General features: G+C 34.9%; 1 protein-coding gene and 1 pseudogene across 2 annotated transcripts; both read left to right on the forward strand.

The window, feature by feature from the left end:
• Nucleotides 1-223: 223 nt before the first annotated feature.
• LOC115969307 (GATA transcription factor 5-like) lies at nt 224-2,149 on the forward strand. 2 transcript variants are annotated; one of them, XM_031088932.1, is made up of 3 exons: nt 224-463; nt 605-948; nt 1,074-2,149. In XM_031088932.1, the coding sequence occupies exons 2-3, from the start codon at nt 607-609 to the stop codon at nt 1,809-1,811; spliced, it is 1,080 nt and encodes a 359-aa protein (XP_030944792.1). In that variant the 5' UTR covers nt 224-463; nt 605-606; the 3' UTR covers nt 1,812-2,149. The 2 variants fall into 2 exon arrangements, with proteins under 2 accessions (XP_030944792.1, XP_030944791.1); XM_031088931.1 differs by lacking the exon at nt 224-463 and having other exon boundaries at nt 595-948.
• A 6,817-nt stretch (nt 2,150-8,966) lies between these two features.
• LOC115969133 lies at nt 8,967-11,612 on the forward strand (annotated as a pseudogene).
• The last annotated feature ends 3,227 nt before the right edge of the window (nt 11,613-14,839 follow it).

The following is a 14,839-nucleotide window of genomic DNA, read 5'->3' on the forward strand; positions in this document are numbered from 1 at the left end:
TATTTAAATTTAATAGTCTTCAAGGGATCAAAATCATAGTTTGCACAATTTTGTTTTTTTACTTTTGTTGGACTAGTTTGTTGTTTAACTTTTGTTGGAAGTTCGGCGTGGAACAAACCCATGATGACCAAGAATAAAAAGTCATTGTGGAATTGTTGGTTCGGTCCAAGCAGGGCAAGTGCCCGCCCCATCATCAACCCCCAGAATAGAATAGTCAGCTCCTCCATCTCCATGTAATGTAACGTGACATATAGTACAAAAACAATATTCATATATATATTTAAATTTAAATCTCAAAAAGCAGTGTCTGTGAGAGAGAGAGAGAGAAAGAGAGAGATAAAGATAAACCAATAACTCAGCACCACTTTCGCCCACGAACCAGCCTTCTTTTCAGTGTCCCAACCAACCAACCCTTACCCATCAACAGTTTCAATTCTATCTTCTTCATCTTCATCTTTGTCAGGTAAACTTTCACTAAAAAATAATTTTAACAAAACAATATATAAAAAAGAAGCAGAATTTTGTAATTCTTATATGGGGTTGCTTTAAATTTATGGTAACGTTTTGTTGAAAAAGTTTTAATTTTTTTTGAATATGAATGTAGAAATGGAATACTGCGTGGAAGCAAGAGCCTTGAAATCAAGCTTACGTGGAGAAATATTGGCTATGAAAACGACAACCCAAGTTTTTGAAGATTTTCGGGGTTCTATCGGTGTTGCTAGTGAAGATTTCCCTGTGGACGACCTTCTTGACTTGTCTAATGCAGAGTTTGAAGATGGTTACTTTGTAGAAAATGAAGAGGAGGAAGAAGAAGAAGAAAAAGATTTTCTCTCGGTTTCTTCGTCACAGGACGAAGAGAATTCCAATTCCAATTCCAATTCAAATTCCAACAATTTTTCTGGCTCAGCGGAGTCTGAGTTTACTTTAGCCAGTGAGCTTGCCGTTCCGGTAATTATAATATATATATTTCTAAAAAATGAAACCTTTTTTTTTGTGCATGTTTTTTATTTTTTGGGGTTTTATTAAATATTGATTTTGATTTTTTTTTTTTTTTTGGTTGTTGGGTTTTACAGGATGATGATTTGGCAGGGCTTGAATGGGTTTCTCATTTTGTGGACGATTCTATATCAGAATTCTCGTTTTTGTACCCCGCCGGGAAACTAAAAACCGAAGCAAATGCAATGGACCGGTCTGAACCGGAATCCATACCGGTTTTAGACAGGGCTTCATGTTCACCTTTGGAGGTTCCATTTCCATCCAAAGCCAGAACCAAACGGCCCAGAACCAGTAATCCAGTTTGGTCATCATCATGGTTTTGGGATTCTAACCCTGGTTCTCCTCGTACGGAGGACCAGACAGCGTTACTGAGTCACAAGACTCTTGGTTTTTATGACACGTCATCATTGTCTTCATTGTCGTCTTCGGGTTCTTGTTCATCTGGGTTATCTTCATCACCTAGTTATTTTACCAGCATGTTCAATTTTGTTGAACCGGCAAAGAAGAAGCAGAAGAAAAAACCGGCGGTTCAAACCGGTAGTGGGACTCCGTTTCAGCGTAGGTGCAGCCATTGTCAGGTTCAGAAGACCCCGCAGTGGAGAACCGGTCCACTTGGTGCAAAAACGCTTTGTAATGCTTGTGGGGTTAGGTTCAAGTCCGGCCGGCTTTTTCCGGAGTATAGACCGGCTTGTAGTCCGACTTTTTCTGGTGAAATTCACTCCAATAGTCACCGGAAAGTGTTGGAGATGAGGAAGAGAAAGGAAACGGTGCCTGAACCGGAATCCAGGTTGAACCAGATGGTTTCAAGCTTTTAATCATTAACTTAGAGAAAAAATAGGTAAGTATGAACCAGGATTAACCGGGTTCTTTTTTTTCCTTTTTCTTTTTTGTTGGTAGATAGGGTTGTAACGTAACAGTAGGAAGGGTCCTAATTATTATAGTTCTAGTATTTTTGTATTCTTTGTGTTTTTGCTGGTACTTAGTTATAGGTGCTAGTTTATTTATTTGCAGGTTTAAAGAGGGAAAATGGGTTTAAAGTTAGACTTTAGATAAATTGGTTTATTTTCAAAGTTTTATTAGCATGTTGCCTTCAATTAATACTTTGGGACCGATTGTCTGCTATGAAAATATAAGAATGAAGTATTTGATGGCATTTTACTTCTTTTGGATAAATTTTAAGTGAAGGGTGGGATTCAAATTTTAAACGTTTTAATTAAAAACACCATAAAATTTCATTTGATATAAAGAAATTTTTTTTTTGGTAGCATGTTACTGACTATGAATACCTTTGGATTAATTGTCTGCTATGAAAACATAAGGATGAAGTACTATATTCAAGAAAAAAGAATAGGAGCGTGTTGGGGTATTGTTTATTTACTGAAAACTAAAAATTTATTATTAAAAACATTATAGTAAAATAATTTTTAAAAAGAAATGGTATATTCATAATATTTTTACAATAAATCTTAAGTGGCAGGTTGTTAATGGTTGTTATTGTTGGGGCAAAAAAGTAATCTTAGTGTTATGTTCAAATTTGAATTAATAACAACTAATCACCTGTAATTTGTTCTGAAAATATTATAAAAATGTTATAGACGTAGTATCTCTCATTTTTAAAGGTATGAATAGTGCTGTGGGACTCAAATTTACTTAGAAATCTATGTTTTACTGAGTTTGTCGATCTATAAATAGTACTTATGAGACCAATTAAAAAAACGTAAAACGCATTGATTGAGCAAAACGCTCAATCCAAACACACGCTAGGTATGTCATATACATATGTCCTAGTCAATTGTTTGTGACATTTTTGTATTTGTTACCGTCACAAGCCATTGAAGTGTTCAAAATGGTTAGGCGGATTTTGATGGACTTTGAAAGGCCAATTTAAATATGATAGTACTTTTTTTGGCCATGGATAAGCCGACTTATGTTGAAGAGAAGACAATGAGATTGAGGTGGGTCAGGCTGCCATTGATTAGTTAAGTAGCCGTTTTTTTTGAAGAACGGAGGGAGAGGAAAGTAAAACCGGGGATACGAGAAAGGAATTGTTACTCGTCCGGTCATCCCCTTGCTTGAATCTTTTAAAAATTATGGTGTAGGGTCTACTTCAGGCTTAATCTTAAGGCCTCTGCTTTTCCTAAAAATTTATGAAGGATTCCAAGGCTTCCCATTTCATAAGCGAAAATTTTTAAAATTAAACAGAAAATCCTAAAATTGTAGAAATCCAACTCAATTGAAACCATAAACTGTTTTTTTCAACCAAATATATATATATATATATATATTTATATATATTTGTTACGAGTTTTCCAAATACTTATTGACATTCACTTTCCCTGACTATTTGTACTAGAGAGTTTAATAAAACATACATTCAAAAATTTAATTGATATCTAAATATTAAAAAGCTCTCTAAACTTTTTTACCTTAGGTGTCAAAATGTAATAAACTAGCCCAATAAGGTAAAAGAGAATAGATAATATTTGCCTTCCCTCTTTATTTGGATGTTTAAAAATTTATTGGGGGCTAGGGGAGATGAGAGGAGGGGAATGATTATATAAATTGTCAATTATGACATCTTTTGCTAATTTTAAAATAGTAAATATAAATCAACATCATAAGGGAAAATTTGATAATTTTTTTTTTTTAAAAATATTAACCCCTCTCGACCCCATCTATTCCCTCTATTTAGGGGAATTAATGTGGGGTTTGGATTCATATTATTATTATCCTTCCAAATTCTCTAAAAACTCTTATCTCTTTAAAAAAAGAGAAGTACTGTGTTCATAATATGTTTACAACAAATCTTGGATAGTAGGATATTACTTGCTATTTTTGGTGGGTAAGAAAGCAATTTTAGTGGTGGGTTTATATTAAAGTAAATAACAATTTGCCACTAAAGAATTACTGTGAAAGTGTTGCGAACATAGCTATCATTTCTTTTTTAAAAAAATAAAATAAAATAATGTTCATTAAATCCTCCAAGTCCCCTTCTCTCCTTCTCTCTCTCCCCCTCCCCCCCCCCCCCCCCGCCCCTCTTTTTTATCAACAATATGTTGAGGAATATGGATTCCTTGTTAGAAAAAGATGGGTATTCAAATTTCATATGACTTGTGAAAATTTTATTTCACTTAGCAGTTTTTGACTAATTAAAATGAAATTAAGTAGATAACTTATACTACGTATTAGAAATTTAAAAAATGTATATTATGATTATATTCACCTCTAAGGAGTAATTTTTTACTTTGCTTTTTATCTCCTATTTAGAATTATTTTAGTCTTTTAAGAAAATAAATAATTTGGATTGTCAAGGAATGATATCATGATATATCATTAAAAAAAATTGAAAATATTTATTTTGGTCTTGTATGTGTTGATTATGTTTAACTATTATTTTAGGAGATTTTACTTAACAGTTTATATTATTTATGTTTAGAAAATAAACCAAACATAGGGATCTTATATTCCAATAAATTTTTATTAGATTCGCAATAAAATCAAACATTAATATATTTACATTTCCAATCATTATCGTTGTTAAGCAGCACATTCTCAAAAATTTGAATACCAAACGTAACTTAAAGACTTAAAGTTATAGGATGTGAAAGATTAGGATAGTCTGGAATATTGGTTTGAGCCCACCAAAGTTGTGTGGTTTTGCCATATAGTATGGTCAAGTGGTTTAAATATCCGAAGTCTCACAAAAACCCTGACCCACTTGCAAAGTCAAGGGTCAAGACTGAAGACTAAAGAATAAAGAGCCGTCACCTGATTAAGTGCAAGTGCAAGTTCAAATTGCTAGAATCTTGATTTTGTTGTCTCAGTCTCTCTAATATTGGAGATTCCTCTTCTTTGTGGAAATAGGAGGATTTATCCAATCCTTGTAACTAAGGACATCCCATAAACCATTTAGTAAAGGATTTGTAAATTTAGAAATACTGATATGGTGTACTGAAAATATCAAAATTTATCAACTAATCAGCCTTAGTAAATTAATTTGAAATTTACTAGATTATAAAACCTAATGAGAAAAGACATACCCTAGACTCTTCTCATCAATTTTTTTTTAAAAATTTATTTATTTATTTTTTTAGCTTTGACCATTAATTTGGCATGCATAATGATGCACAAAACATGATTAATGATGGATAAACAACAGTGAAGGTCCCATGGTTAAAAGTTTCACTATGAAAAAAAATCAAATAAAAGGTAATGTTATCATGAGCCCTCATGAACCTGGCACGAATTTTAACATTACAATATTATCATGAAGCCTTTATTCAGCCAATATGCATAAACCATTTCAATATAATCCTAATCAGCAGAATTTTCCTTGAATTTAACACACATAGTTATATTTGGTCCAGTGGTGTCGGCAAAATGTGGTGAATGGGCTAAACTAGCCTTTGATAAATGTATTTTGTTAAAGTTATCGGATAACGGAGAGAGAAAAGAGAAAGTCATGAGCAAGAATTTAATGTGATTTAGTTTAACAACTTACATCCATAATGAAAAGTCACTAATGACAATGTTTTCACTAATGACAATGTTTTTACTCTTGAATTATATCTAATAATAATGAACTTAACATAGGGTTTATAACTTTATATACTAGAGAATTTAAACTAACAGTAGAGTTAGTTTGCAGTTTGGAAGCGAGCAAAACAAATGTCGGAGGCAGCAAACTACATTGGTTGGTGATGATGGCTGACACTAATTGCATGAAACTGCATAATAGATGGAAATATCATGTGTCACTACAAGAAAATAGCCTTATTGCAACTAAATTTTTTGTTGCAATAAGCTTCATATTGTTGCAATAAACCTCTATTGTAACGAAATTTTTTCGTTGCCCACTATTGTTGTAAAGTTTGTGGCAATAGACTATTGCAACAACAAAAATTTACAAAGTAAATTAGTTCCTATTGCCACTAAAGTTCCTTTTTGTTGCAATAAATTTGTTGCAATATAAGTTTTTTCTTGTAGTGTGTGGACAATATCACTAGTGACTGCACGACATATGGCTTGCAGGATGCATCTATCCTAAAAACTAAAAAGGGTCATGAGTGATCACGGTAGATGGATGGCAAGTCCAGGTACCGATCAATACTTTGACCTAGTGACATTCTTCTTTCCTTTTTAGTCTAATTTTCACTTTATTCTCCTAGTTTTCTCTTATTTCCCACCTACTTAACCCTAATAAGACATTATTTAGCCCTAATTATTGCCAAATTAAGTAAATTTATTAATTAATTATGATAAAAATTAAGGATTTATTAATGATTAGATTAATCAAGTGTGTGCATCATTGTTATTAATTTTAGCCCGAACCAATAGGACTGTGACATGTCACTGATTTTACTTGACTCAACGTGGGACCAATCAACATCAATGACTCATAATCATGTGTGATTAGGCTCAATCGTGTGGGTGCATATTCACCATCAAAATATGATTTCAAAATAGATGGTCTGATTGAGGACATGGCTAGTCATTTTGAATGTTATTACCTAGAAACCTATTTTTATGTGAAGTGATTAAAGTCCAACAGTCAAGATTATGATCCTACACTTGGGACTTAAAATTATTCTTTTAGCCACCAAATTAGGTTAAATGTAGGTTGCAAAATGAAATGTCTATAAGTTGAGCCATTGTAAGAGAGATTGTATGTGTTGCAAGAGAAAGAAGAAAAAAGTTACACACACATGTGTGTATCTATAATTAGGCTTGCCACTTGTGAGATATATGTAGGTTACTTTGCAATTATACGTATTATGTAAAGTAGGGCTGTAAACAAATTTAGCCAAACTGAGTATTAGAAGTTTAGAATAATTTATTTAAATTTATTTTGAACATGACTCGATTTTAAGTTTATTACCAAATTAGATTATATGTTTAAGTTTGGTTTAATTCATGTCGAACAAACTCGAGCTGGTTCATGAGTTATTTAATTTACTTATGCTTTTCCCACATAAATACTATTACTAAAAACTTTAACCTTTCACAAATCTATGTTAATAATTAATAACTAAATTATGATTGAAATTATATTATTAGGGTTAATTAAATAGAGTACATTTTATTTTTTATTTTTTATAAACTAATAAAAAATAGATTCATCAACCTTATTTTTAAAAATTGTATATAATTTTATTAAGAAGTGGACTGTTAATATCATGGAGAAAAAGAACATTAATTCCTTTATGTTTAGGGTAATTCACAATTCCCCACTTAAACTTTAAAACCAAGTAATTTTCCCCTTTATGTTTCAAAAATAAGCAAATACCCGGTTCCATTACTCTCAATTAAATATTAATGGAATATTTTGATTCTAGGATATTCCATTGTATAATGTCTAAAATAACCCAAGTAAATATTTAAATGCCAAAAATACCCCTAGTAAAAAATATTTGATCAGAGAGAAATTAAGAATTAAAGAGAAGTTGTTGACCGTGGAGAATTAAAAATGGTGTGGAACCTAATTTCCCCATTGCAATTCTTAGAGTCATTAAGACAATGCAAATATGAGACACACACACACACACACACACACACACACAAGTAAATATTTAAATGCCAAAAATACCCCTAGTAAAAAATATTTGATCAGAGAGAAATTAAGAATTAAAGAGAAGTTGTTGACCGTGGAGAATTAAAAATGGTGTGGAACCTAATTTCCCCATTGCAATTCTTAGAGTCATTAAGACAATGCAAATATGAGACACACACACACACACACACACACAGAGTTGATTTTGCATGTTTTGTGTAGGAAGGGGAATGGTTGTAAAAGAGCTTAGAATCTGTTTCGTTGGGGTGAAAACAAGAGGGATAAAAATGGGAGAGAGAAAATAGTTTTTTGGGTTGTTTGGTTGAGATGGAAAGTTGGAGAGATTTAATATCCCTCCACTTTTCCATCCCCTAAACACATTTTGGTTATAGTTATGTCAACATATGAAAGTCTATTGCACCACTTTTCCATTCCCTATACACATTTTGATAATAGTCATGTCAACATATGAAAGTCTATCCCCCTACTTTTGCATCCCCCAAACACATTTTGGTAACAGTCATGTTAACATTTGAAAAATTGGGATAAACCCATAAATGTTATAATTAAAAAAAATAAAAGACTTCATTAGAAAAAGGTTTATTGAGTCTAAGAAAATTATAGGCAGCTCAACATCATAATGGGGAAAAAAAGTAATTGTCAACCTATATGCTAATTAAGAAGGAGAGAGACGAGGAGAGATATGCTCAATTTCTATCGTATTAGTTATTAGTAGGAGAAATTATTAGGTCTATTAAAAGGATCACTTTACCAATTCTGCCAATCAATGACACAATGTTACCTCTTCCTCCAAAAAAAAAAAAAAAAAAAAAGACATGATGTTACCTATGCTTTTTAATAAGCTTTTTAATTAGCATAAAAAATTAACAAAAATCACTAGGTGATGTCAAATTTGTATAAGTGGTAGCGTTTTATTGATTGGAAGTACCATTTTAATAGCCCTTTGATGGACCTAATAATTTCTCCATTATTAGTGTAGTAGGAAAATAAAATCATTATTAGTGTAGTTGGAAAATAAAATCATTATTAAAGGAACACATGTCATCCCTGGATGCAAATTTCTTCATGCATATACGCCAAATTTCTAGCTGAAATGTCAGCTTAATAGCTAAACAACACCAATAATAATAAATGCACCAAATGCAACCCATTTCCACGTTAGACAAATGGCAAGGATAGTTTGCATGATTCACATATGGCTGTGGTTAGTACATAAATTTTTGAATAAAGTAATCAATTTCACATTGGTGCCAGCGACACTTAACAAAACATACTGTTTGTATATAATCAATTGCGAAGAAGAAGAAGAAGGGATTGCTTATTTATCATCTTTGTACTTCTTTATATATAAGAGATTTCTTATTTTTCCCTCATTTGTAAGTTCTCTTACACTCTTTTATCTCCAATTCATAGCCCCTATTCCAAAGCCATGGAATCCCCAATACAAAATTCAGCCATGTTTTTCTTTCTTCTCTCTTTGTTATGTTTCATGGTTTTCTTGTTTCAGCTATCTAGAAAACTCTCTTCTTACCCACCAGGCCCAAAAGGGCTACCCATCATTGGCAACATGTCGATGATGGCCCAATTGACTCACCGTGGCCTAGCCCAGCTTGCTAAGCAATATGGTGGGCTCATCCATCTCAAAATACGCCTGCATCACATGGTGGTCGTATCAACTCCAGACATGGCCCGTGAAGTCCTACAGGCCCAAGACAGTGTCTTCTCAAACATATCCTCGAGCACCGCCGCTAAATACCTTAGCTATGATGGGGCAGACATGGCCTTTGCCAATTACGGCCCATTTTGGCGTCAAATGCGTAAGATATGTGTCATAAAACTCTTTAGCCGAAAACGACTCGAGTCTTGGGTCTCTGTACGAGACGAGATCAACACGATGGTCCAAACCATTGTGACCAAAACTGGGTCACCCATTAATTTCTCTAAGCTGGCTTTTAGGTCTTACCAGCCACATTATCTATAAGGCAGCGTTTGGTTCCAACTCACATGAAGGAGAAGAGGGCCAATTCGAGAATATTTTGCAAGAATTCTCAAGGCTATTCGGTGAGTTTAACATTGCTGATTTTATACCATGGTTGGGTTGGATTCATGCAAAAGAATTCAAGAAAAGATTGGTTAATGCAAGAAGGGAACTTGACGCGTTCATTGATAAGGTCATCGATGAACACTTGGCCAAAAAGAGCAACAAGAATAGCAAGGATGAGAATGAGGCTGCAGCTACAGATATGGTGGATGAACTAATAAGTTTCCTTGATGAAGGTGCTCATGAGAACAAGTTCACAGACTCGCTATCCACCGCTAAGCTCACTAGAGATAACATCAAAGCTCTTATCATGGTAAGAACTTTTTATTTATATGAAATAAATTAATAAAACCAATTAACGGTGTACTTACAATATTTGTTAATTAATTATTTTAAGAATGTTTTAATACTCCATAATATTTTTATAGAAAATATAAAAATATGTTACCTTTTTATTTTCTTATAAAATATTTCTTAAACCAATTGATAATGCACATTGTCCATTGCCCAGTGGGTATTGGCTAGCATTTCCCCTTATATATAATTCACATTTTGTACATATTCTCATATTCTCATTTATACCATGAATGATGCTATTGCTATAAATACTATATTCACAAATTTATTTATTATATTATTTATCGATAAAGCTAATTCAATTATATTGATTATCATATCAATTTCTAAGTCGTTAAATTTGTACTAGATTTGATAATAATTGATAACAATTTTAGTATTTTTAATACCATAGAGAGTTTGGATTAAGAGTGGTCCTAGGACCATAAACAATTTCACACTTTTTTTACCATAACTCTGATATGACATATTATGAGTGACTGTCTATTACTTATATATGAATCCAAAGTTTTTTCTCCACTTTTCACAATCTACCACAACACATTTGTGGTAAAAAACTGTAAATTAATTTATGGTCTTAGATTTTTTTTTTTTCGATAACAAATATGATAACTACTTGTGATATAAATCGACACCAGACAAGAAGTGTGTAAGGATGCAAATTATATGGCACATTTGCAAAGGCTTATTTAGTAAAATTCAGTGTCTCTCTCTCGCATCACTTATCATAAATTGTATACATATGTGCATGGATGATAAAAGTAAGATTTGCTGGTTATTTATATTATTACACAGGATGCTATGTTTGGTGGAACCGAAACTGTTGCTACAACGATTGGGTGGGCAATGGCAGAGCTAATGAAGAACCCATAAGAGCTCAAGAAGGTTCAAGAAGAGCTCTCAAATGTCGTAGGCTTGTACCGTAGAGTCCAGGACTTCGACCTCGAAAACCTCACGTATTTGAAGTGCACACTCAAAGAAACTCTTCGTCTCCACCCTCCAATCCCCGTCCTCCACCATGAGACTGCCAAGGACGCCGTGTTAGCTGGGTATTCAATCCCAGTTGGCTGGCGCGTGGTGATCAATGCGTGGGCTATTGGGCGGACGAGACGGTGTGGGATGAACCAAACCCATTCAAGCCCTCGAGGTTTTTGGAACAAGGTGCTAAGGATTTTAAGGGAAATGATTTTGAGTTTATTCCATTTGGGTCAGGAAGGAGGTCTTGTCCAGGCATGCAACTAGGGTTTTATGCATTAGAGATGAGTTTGGCAGAGCTTGTTCATTGTTTTACTTGGGAGTTACATGAGGGAATGAAGAGTAATGAACTTGATATGAGTGATTCATTTGGACTCACTGCTCCAAAAGCTGTTCCTCTTGTTGCCGTGCCAAGTTATCGCCTAAAGTATTGATACGTGTATCTACTTGGATGTGGTTTGGAGTCCTCTATTTTAGGTGATTGTTATTAGTGTCCTCTGTTTTAGGTGTTTGTTATTATCTTTAGGAAGATCTCTATTGCAACGTTAGGATTGTTGGTTAGTTTGGATTGTTTTTCAATTATTAGTGAGTCCCTAGCATGTTGGGCTGTTGTGCCATAGTATCCCTTCATATTAGGAAGAAGTCCTTGTATTTTGTTTTTGTTGTCATCAATTGCTGTATTTAAGCAGTAAGACAATAATGAATAAATCTTCAAAGAATTAATTTTGTTTTTGTTGTCATCAATTGCTGTATTTAAGCAGTAAGACAATAATGAATAAATCTTCAAAGAATTAATTTTGAGGCAAGTCTCAAGAGGTCAGGGTTTCCTCAATTAAATCCAATTCTTATCCTTATTTTCCCTATTGATATCATCAAAGAACCATCATAGGTAAGGATACTGTCTTATACGTACCAAAGTGGTATCAGAGCTTAGGAATGGACTAGAGGGTGCAGCAGTTAAAACAGAGCGTGAGTTCTCTTGTTAGCAACTAGAAACAGATAATGGAACAATTAACAAAGATTTGTGCCAAGCTTGGATCACTATCTTCCAGTCGAGAAGAGGGAGAGAGCTCCCAAAACCGCAATGGCAAGCGGCTAGAAGGAAGAGTGGCCACCGAGGGTGGTCATTCTAGCGGAAGTAATCATTCATATGCTCCTCGTTTGGTGAAACTTGACTTTCCTAGATTCAATGGAATCGAGGATCCCACGAGTTGGATATGTCGTGCTGAGCAATTTTTTTCTTCCATGAAACACCCATTGAAGACCAAGTAGTGTTGGCTTCCTTTCATCTAGAGGGAGAAGCTCAACCGTGGTATCAATTGATGTAGCAAGAAGCAGAGACTCTTACTTGGGCTGCCTTCAAGGTAGGCCTATTAGCCCATTGTGGTCCCACTCAGTTTTATGACTATTTTGGAGATCTCACCAAGTTACAAAAAACTGGTATTGTTAAGGAGTACCAAACCAAGTTTGAGCAACTATTGGCCAAGGTTGGGCACCTCCCACCTGTTTGTCAAGTAAGTTGCTTTGTGAGTGGATTAAAGGAAGGTATCAAGACTGATGTATTAGTAGGAAGGCCAACTGATTTGTCTATGGCAATCGGGTTAGCCCGATTATATGAAGCTAGAAATTCTTCGCTACGACGAACACCTGTGACAGTTCTTGTAACTACCAGAGTCACTCCTCAGGTTTCTAGGGAGGGTGCCCCTCCACGAATCCCCCTTGTAGTCCGACAAATGTCGCCCATTGAGCTTAAAGAGCAGCGTGAAAAGGGACTTTGTTACAATTGTAATGAGCGATTTGTACCAGGGCATCGATGTAAGAAATTGTTCCTCATTGAGGCTTGTACCACAAAGGAAGATGGAGATTTGGACATGGAAGTGGAAGGTCCTTTTGAGGAAGAAGCTCCTGGAATTTCCTTGCATGCTATTAGTGGGGGTCATGCACCAGAGACAATGAAGGTTGTTGGAAGCATTGAATCCTTTCCTGCCACTGTTTTGTTAGACTCATGGAGTTCTCATAATTTTTTGAGTGAATCCCTTGCTCAAAAAATTCAGTTGCAACCAATTAAGGGCCCTATGATTCCAGTAATGGTAGCTTATGGAGATAAGCTTACTAGCAAAGCGAAGTGTGTCAGTGTCATGGTAAAGCTTGGGAAATTTTTTACAAAGGTTGACTTTTACATTTTATCTCTTGAAGGGTATGATGTTGTTATGGGAACTCAATGGTTATGTACACTTGGAGAAATCATGTGGGACTTTTCTAAGATGATTATGAGGTTCCAAAGTGCTAGTAAAATGATTACTTTGAAGGGCCTTACAGACCAAGTGGTGGACAGGCATGAAATCAATCGTCTCTCATCAAAACAACCTGTAGGGCCGTTGGTTCAAATCATGGCTATTGAAGACCATGACTAGCTAGAACAAAGGAGTGATGCACCAGAACTTCAAGAATTATTAGGCTCATTTTCAGAATTTTCAAAGAGCCTACTGGTCTACCTCCCAATCGAGTCCATGATCATAAAATTCCACTACAACTTGGCAACTAGACTGTGTGTTCTCGCCCGTATCAGTATCCTCATTATCAGAAGGTGGAGATTGAGAGATTGGTGATAGAAATGCTCTCTACTGGAGTAATTTGTCCTAGCAATAGTCTTTTTTCCTCTCTAGTGATATTAGTCAAGAAGCAAGATCGAACTTGGCGCATGTGTGTGGATTATCGATTGTTAAATAGGATCACCATCAAGGACAAGTTCCCAATTCCAGCTATTGATGAGCTTCTTGATGAATTAAATGGAGCAAGGTTCTTTTCTAAATTAGACTTGTGTTTTGGCTATCATCAGATTTGAGTTCAAGATAAGGATGTGCCAAAAACAACATTTTGCACTCACCATGGGCACTATGAGTTCCTTATTATGCCTTTTGGTCTCACAAACGCACCATCCACATTTCAATCACTAATGAATGACGTGTTCAAGAACCAACTCTGTAGATTTGTGCTTGTATTTTTCAACGACATCCTAGTTTATAGTACAACTTAGGATGAACACTTAAGACATCTTAAAGAAGTTTTGGAGGTTCTGAGAAGCCATACACTTCATGTTAAATTAAAAAAAAATGCAGTTTTGGCCAAACTAAGGTCCATTACTTGGGCCATATCATCTCTCAAGAAGGGGTTCTCGTGGATCCTAAAAAAATTTCAGTAATGGTACAGTGGCCTTTACCCCGGTCTCTAAAGGCAATGCGGGGCTTTCTCGGATTGACGGGGTATTACCAAAAATTTATTCAAGACTATGGTAAGATTGCCGCTCCACTAACCAACATGTTGAAGAAGAATTCATTCAAGTGGACTACCAAAGCTGAAGAAGCATTTCAAAGATTGAAGGAAGCAACGACCTAAGGCCTTGTTTTGGCATTCCCGATTTTACAAGGCAATTTGTACTTGAGTGCGATGCCTCTGGGTTAGAAATTGGAGCTGTTTTACGTCAAGATTGTCCTATTACCTTTCATAGTCAAGCACTACATGGGAAAAATCTAATGTAGTGAAAAAATGGCAGCATTATTTATTGGGAAGGAAATTCATAGTGCGAACAGACTAGCGAAGTTTGTAGTACCTTTGGAGTCAGAAAATCACAACGGAGGCTCAACAAAACTGGTTATACAAGCTTATGGGATTTGATTTTTCAATTGAATACAAGAAGGGTAGTGAAAATAAAGTGGCTGATGCATTATCTTGTCGAGATGAAGCTATGAAGGAGGATCAATTGTTAGATTTCTCATCCCTTGTTCCTCATTGGGTTGATGCAATAAGGGAAGAACAATAATCTCAGCCTCAAGTACAGCAACTAATTCAGAAGGTTCAAGATGATGAGGCAGTGGGGCCTTGGGAGCTAAGAGATGGTC

The sequence above is a fragment of the Quercus lobata genome, chromosome 11 (assembly GCF_001633185.2).
Source record: "Quercus lobata isolate SW786 chromosome 11, ValleyOak3.0 Primary Assembly, whole genome shotgun sequence".
NCBI classification, from domain to species: Eukaryota; Viridiplantae; Streptophyta; class Magnoliopsida; order Fagales; family Fagaceae; genus Quercus; species Quercus lobata.

Excerpts from the sequence above, each read along its gene's own strand:
- LOC115969307 (XM_031088931.1), top strand. The coding sequence starts at position 595 with ATGAATGTAGAAATGGAATACTGCGTGGAAGCAAGAGCCTTGAAATCA. Across the intron at positions 949-1,073 it reads CCAGTGAGCTTGCCGTTCCG|GATGATGATTTGGCAGGGCT; the intron begins GTAATTATAATA and ends TGGGTTTTACAG.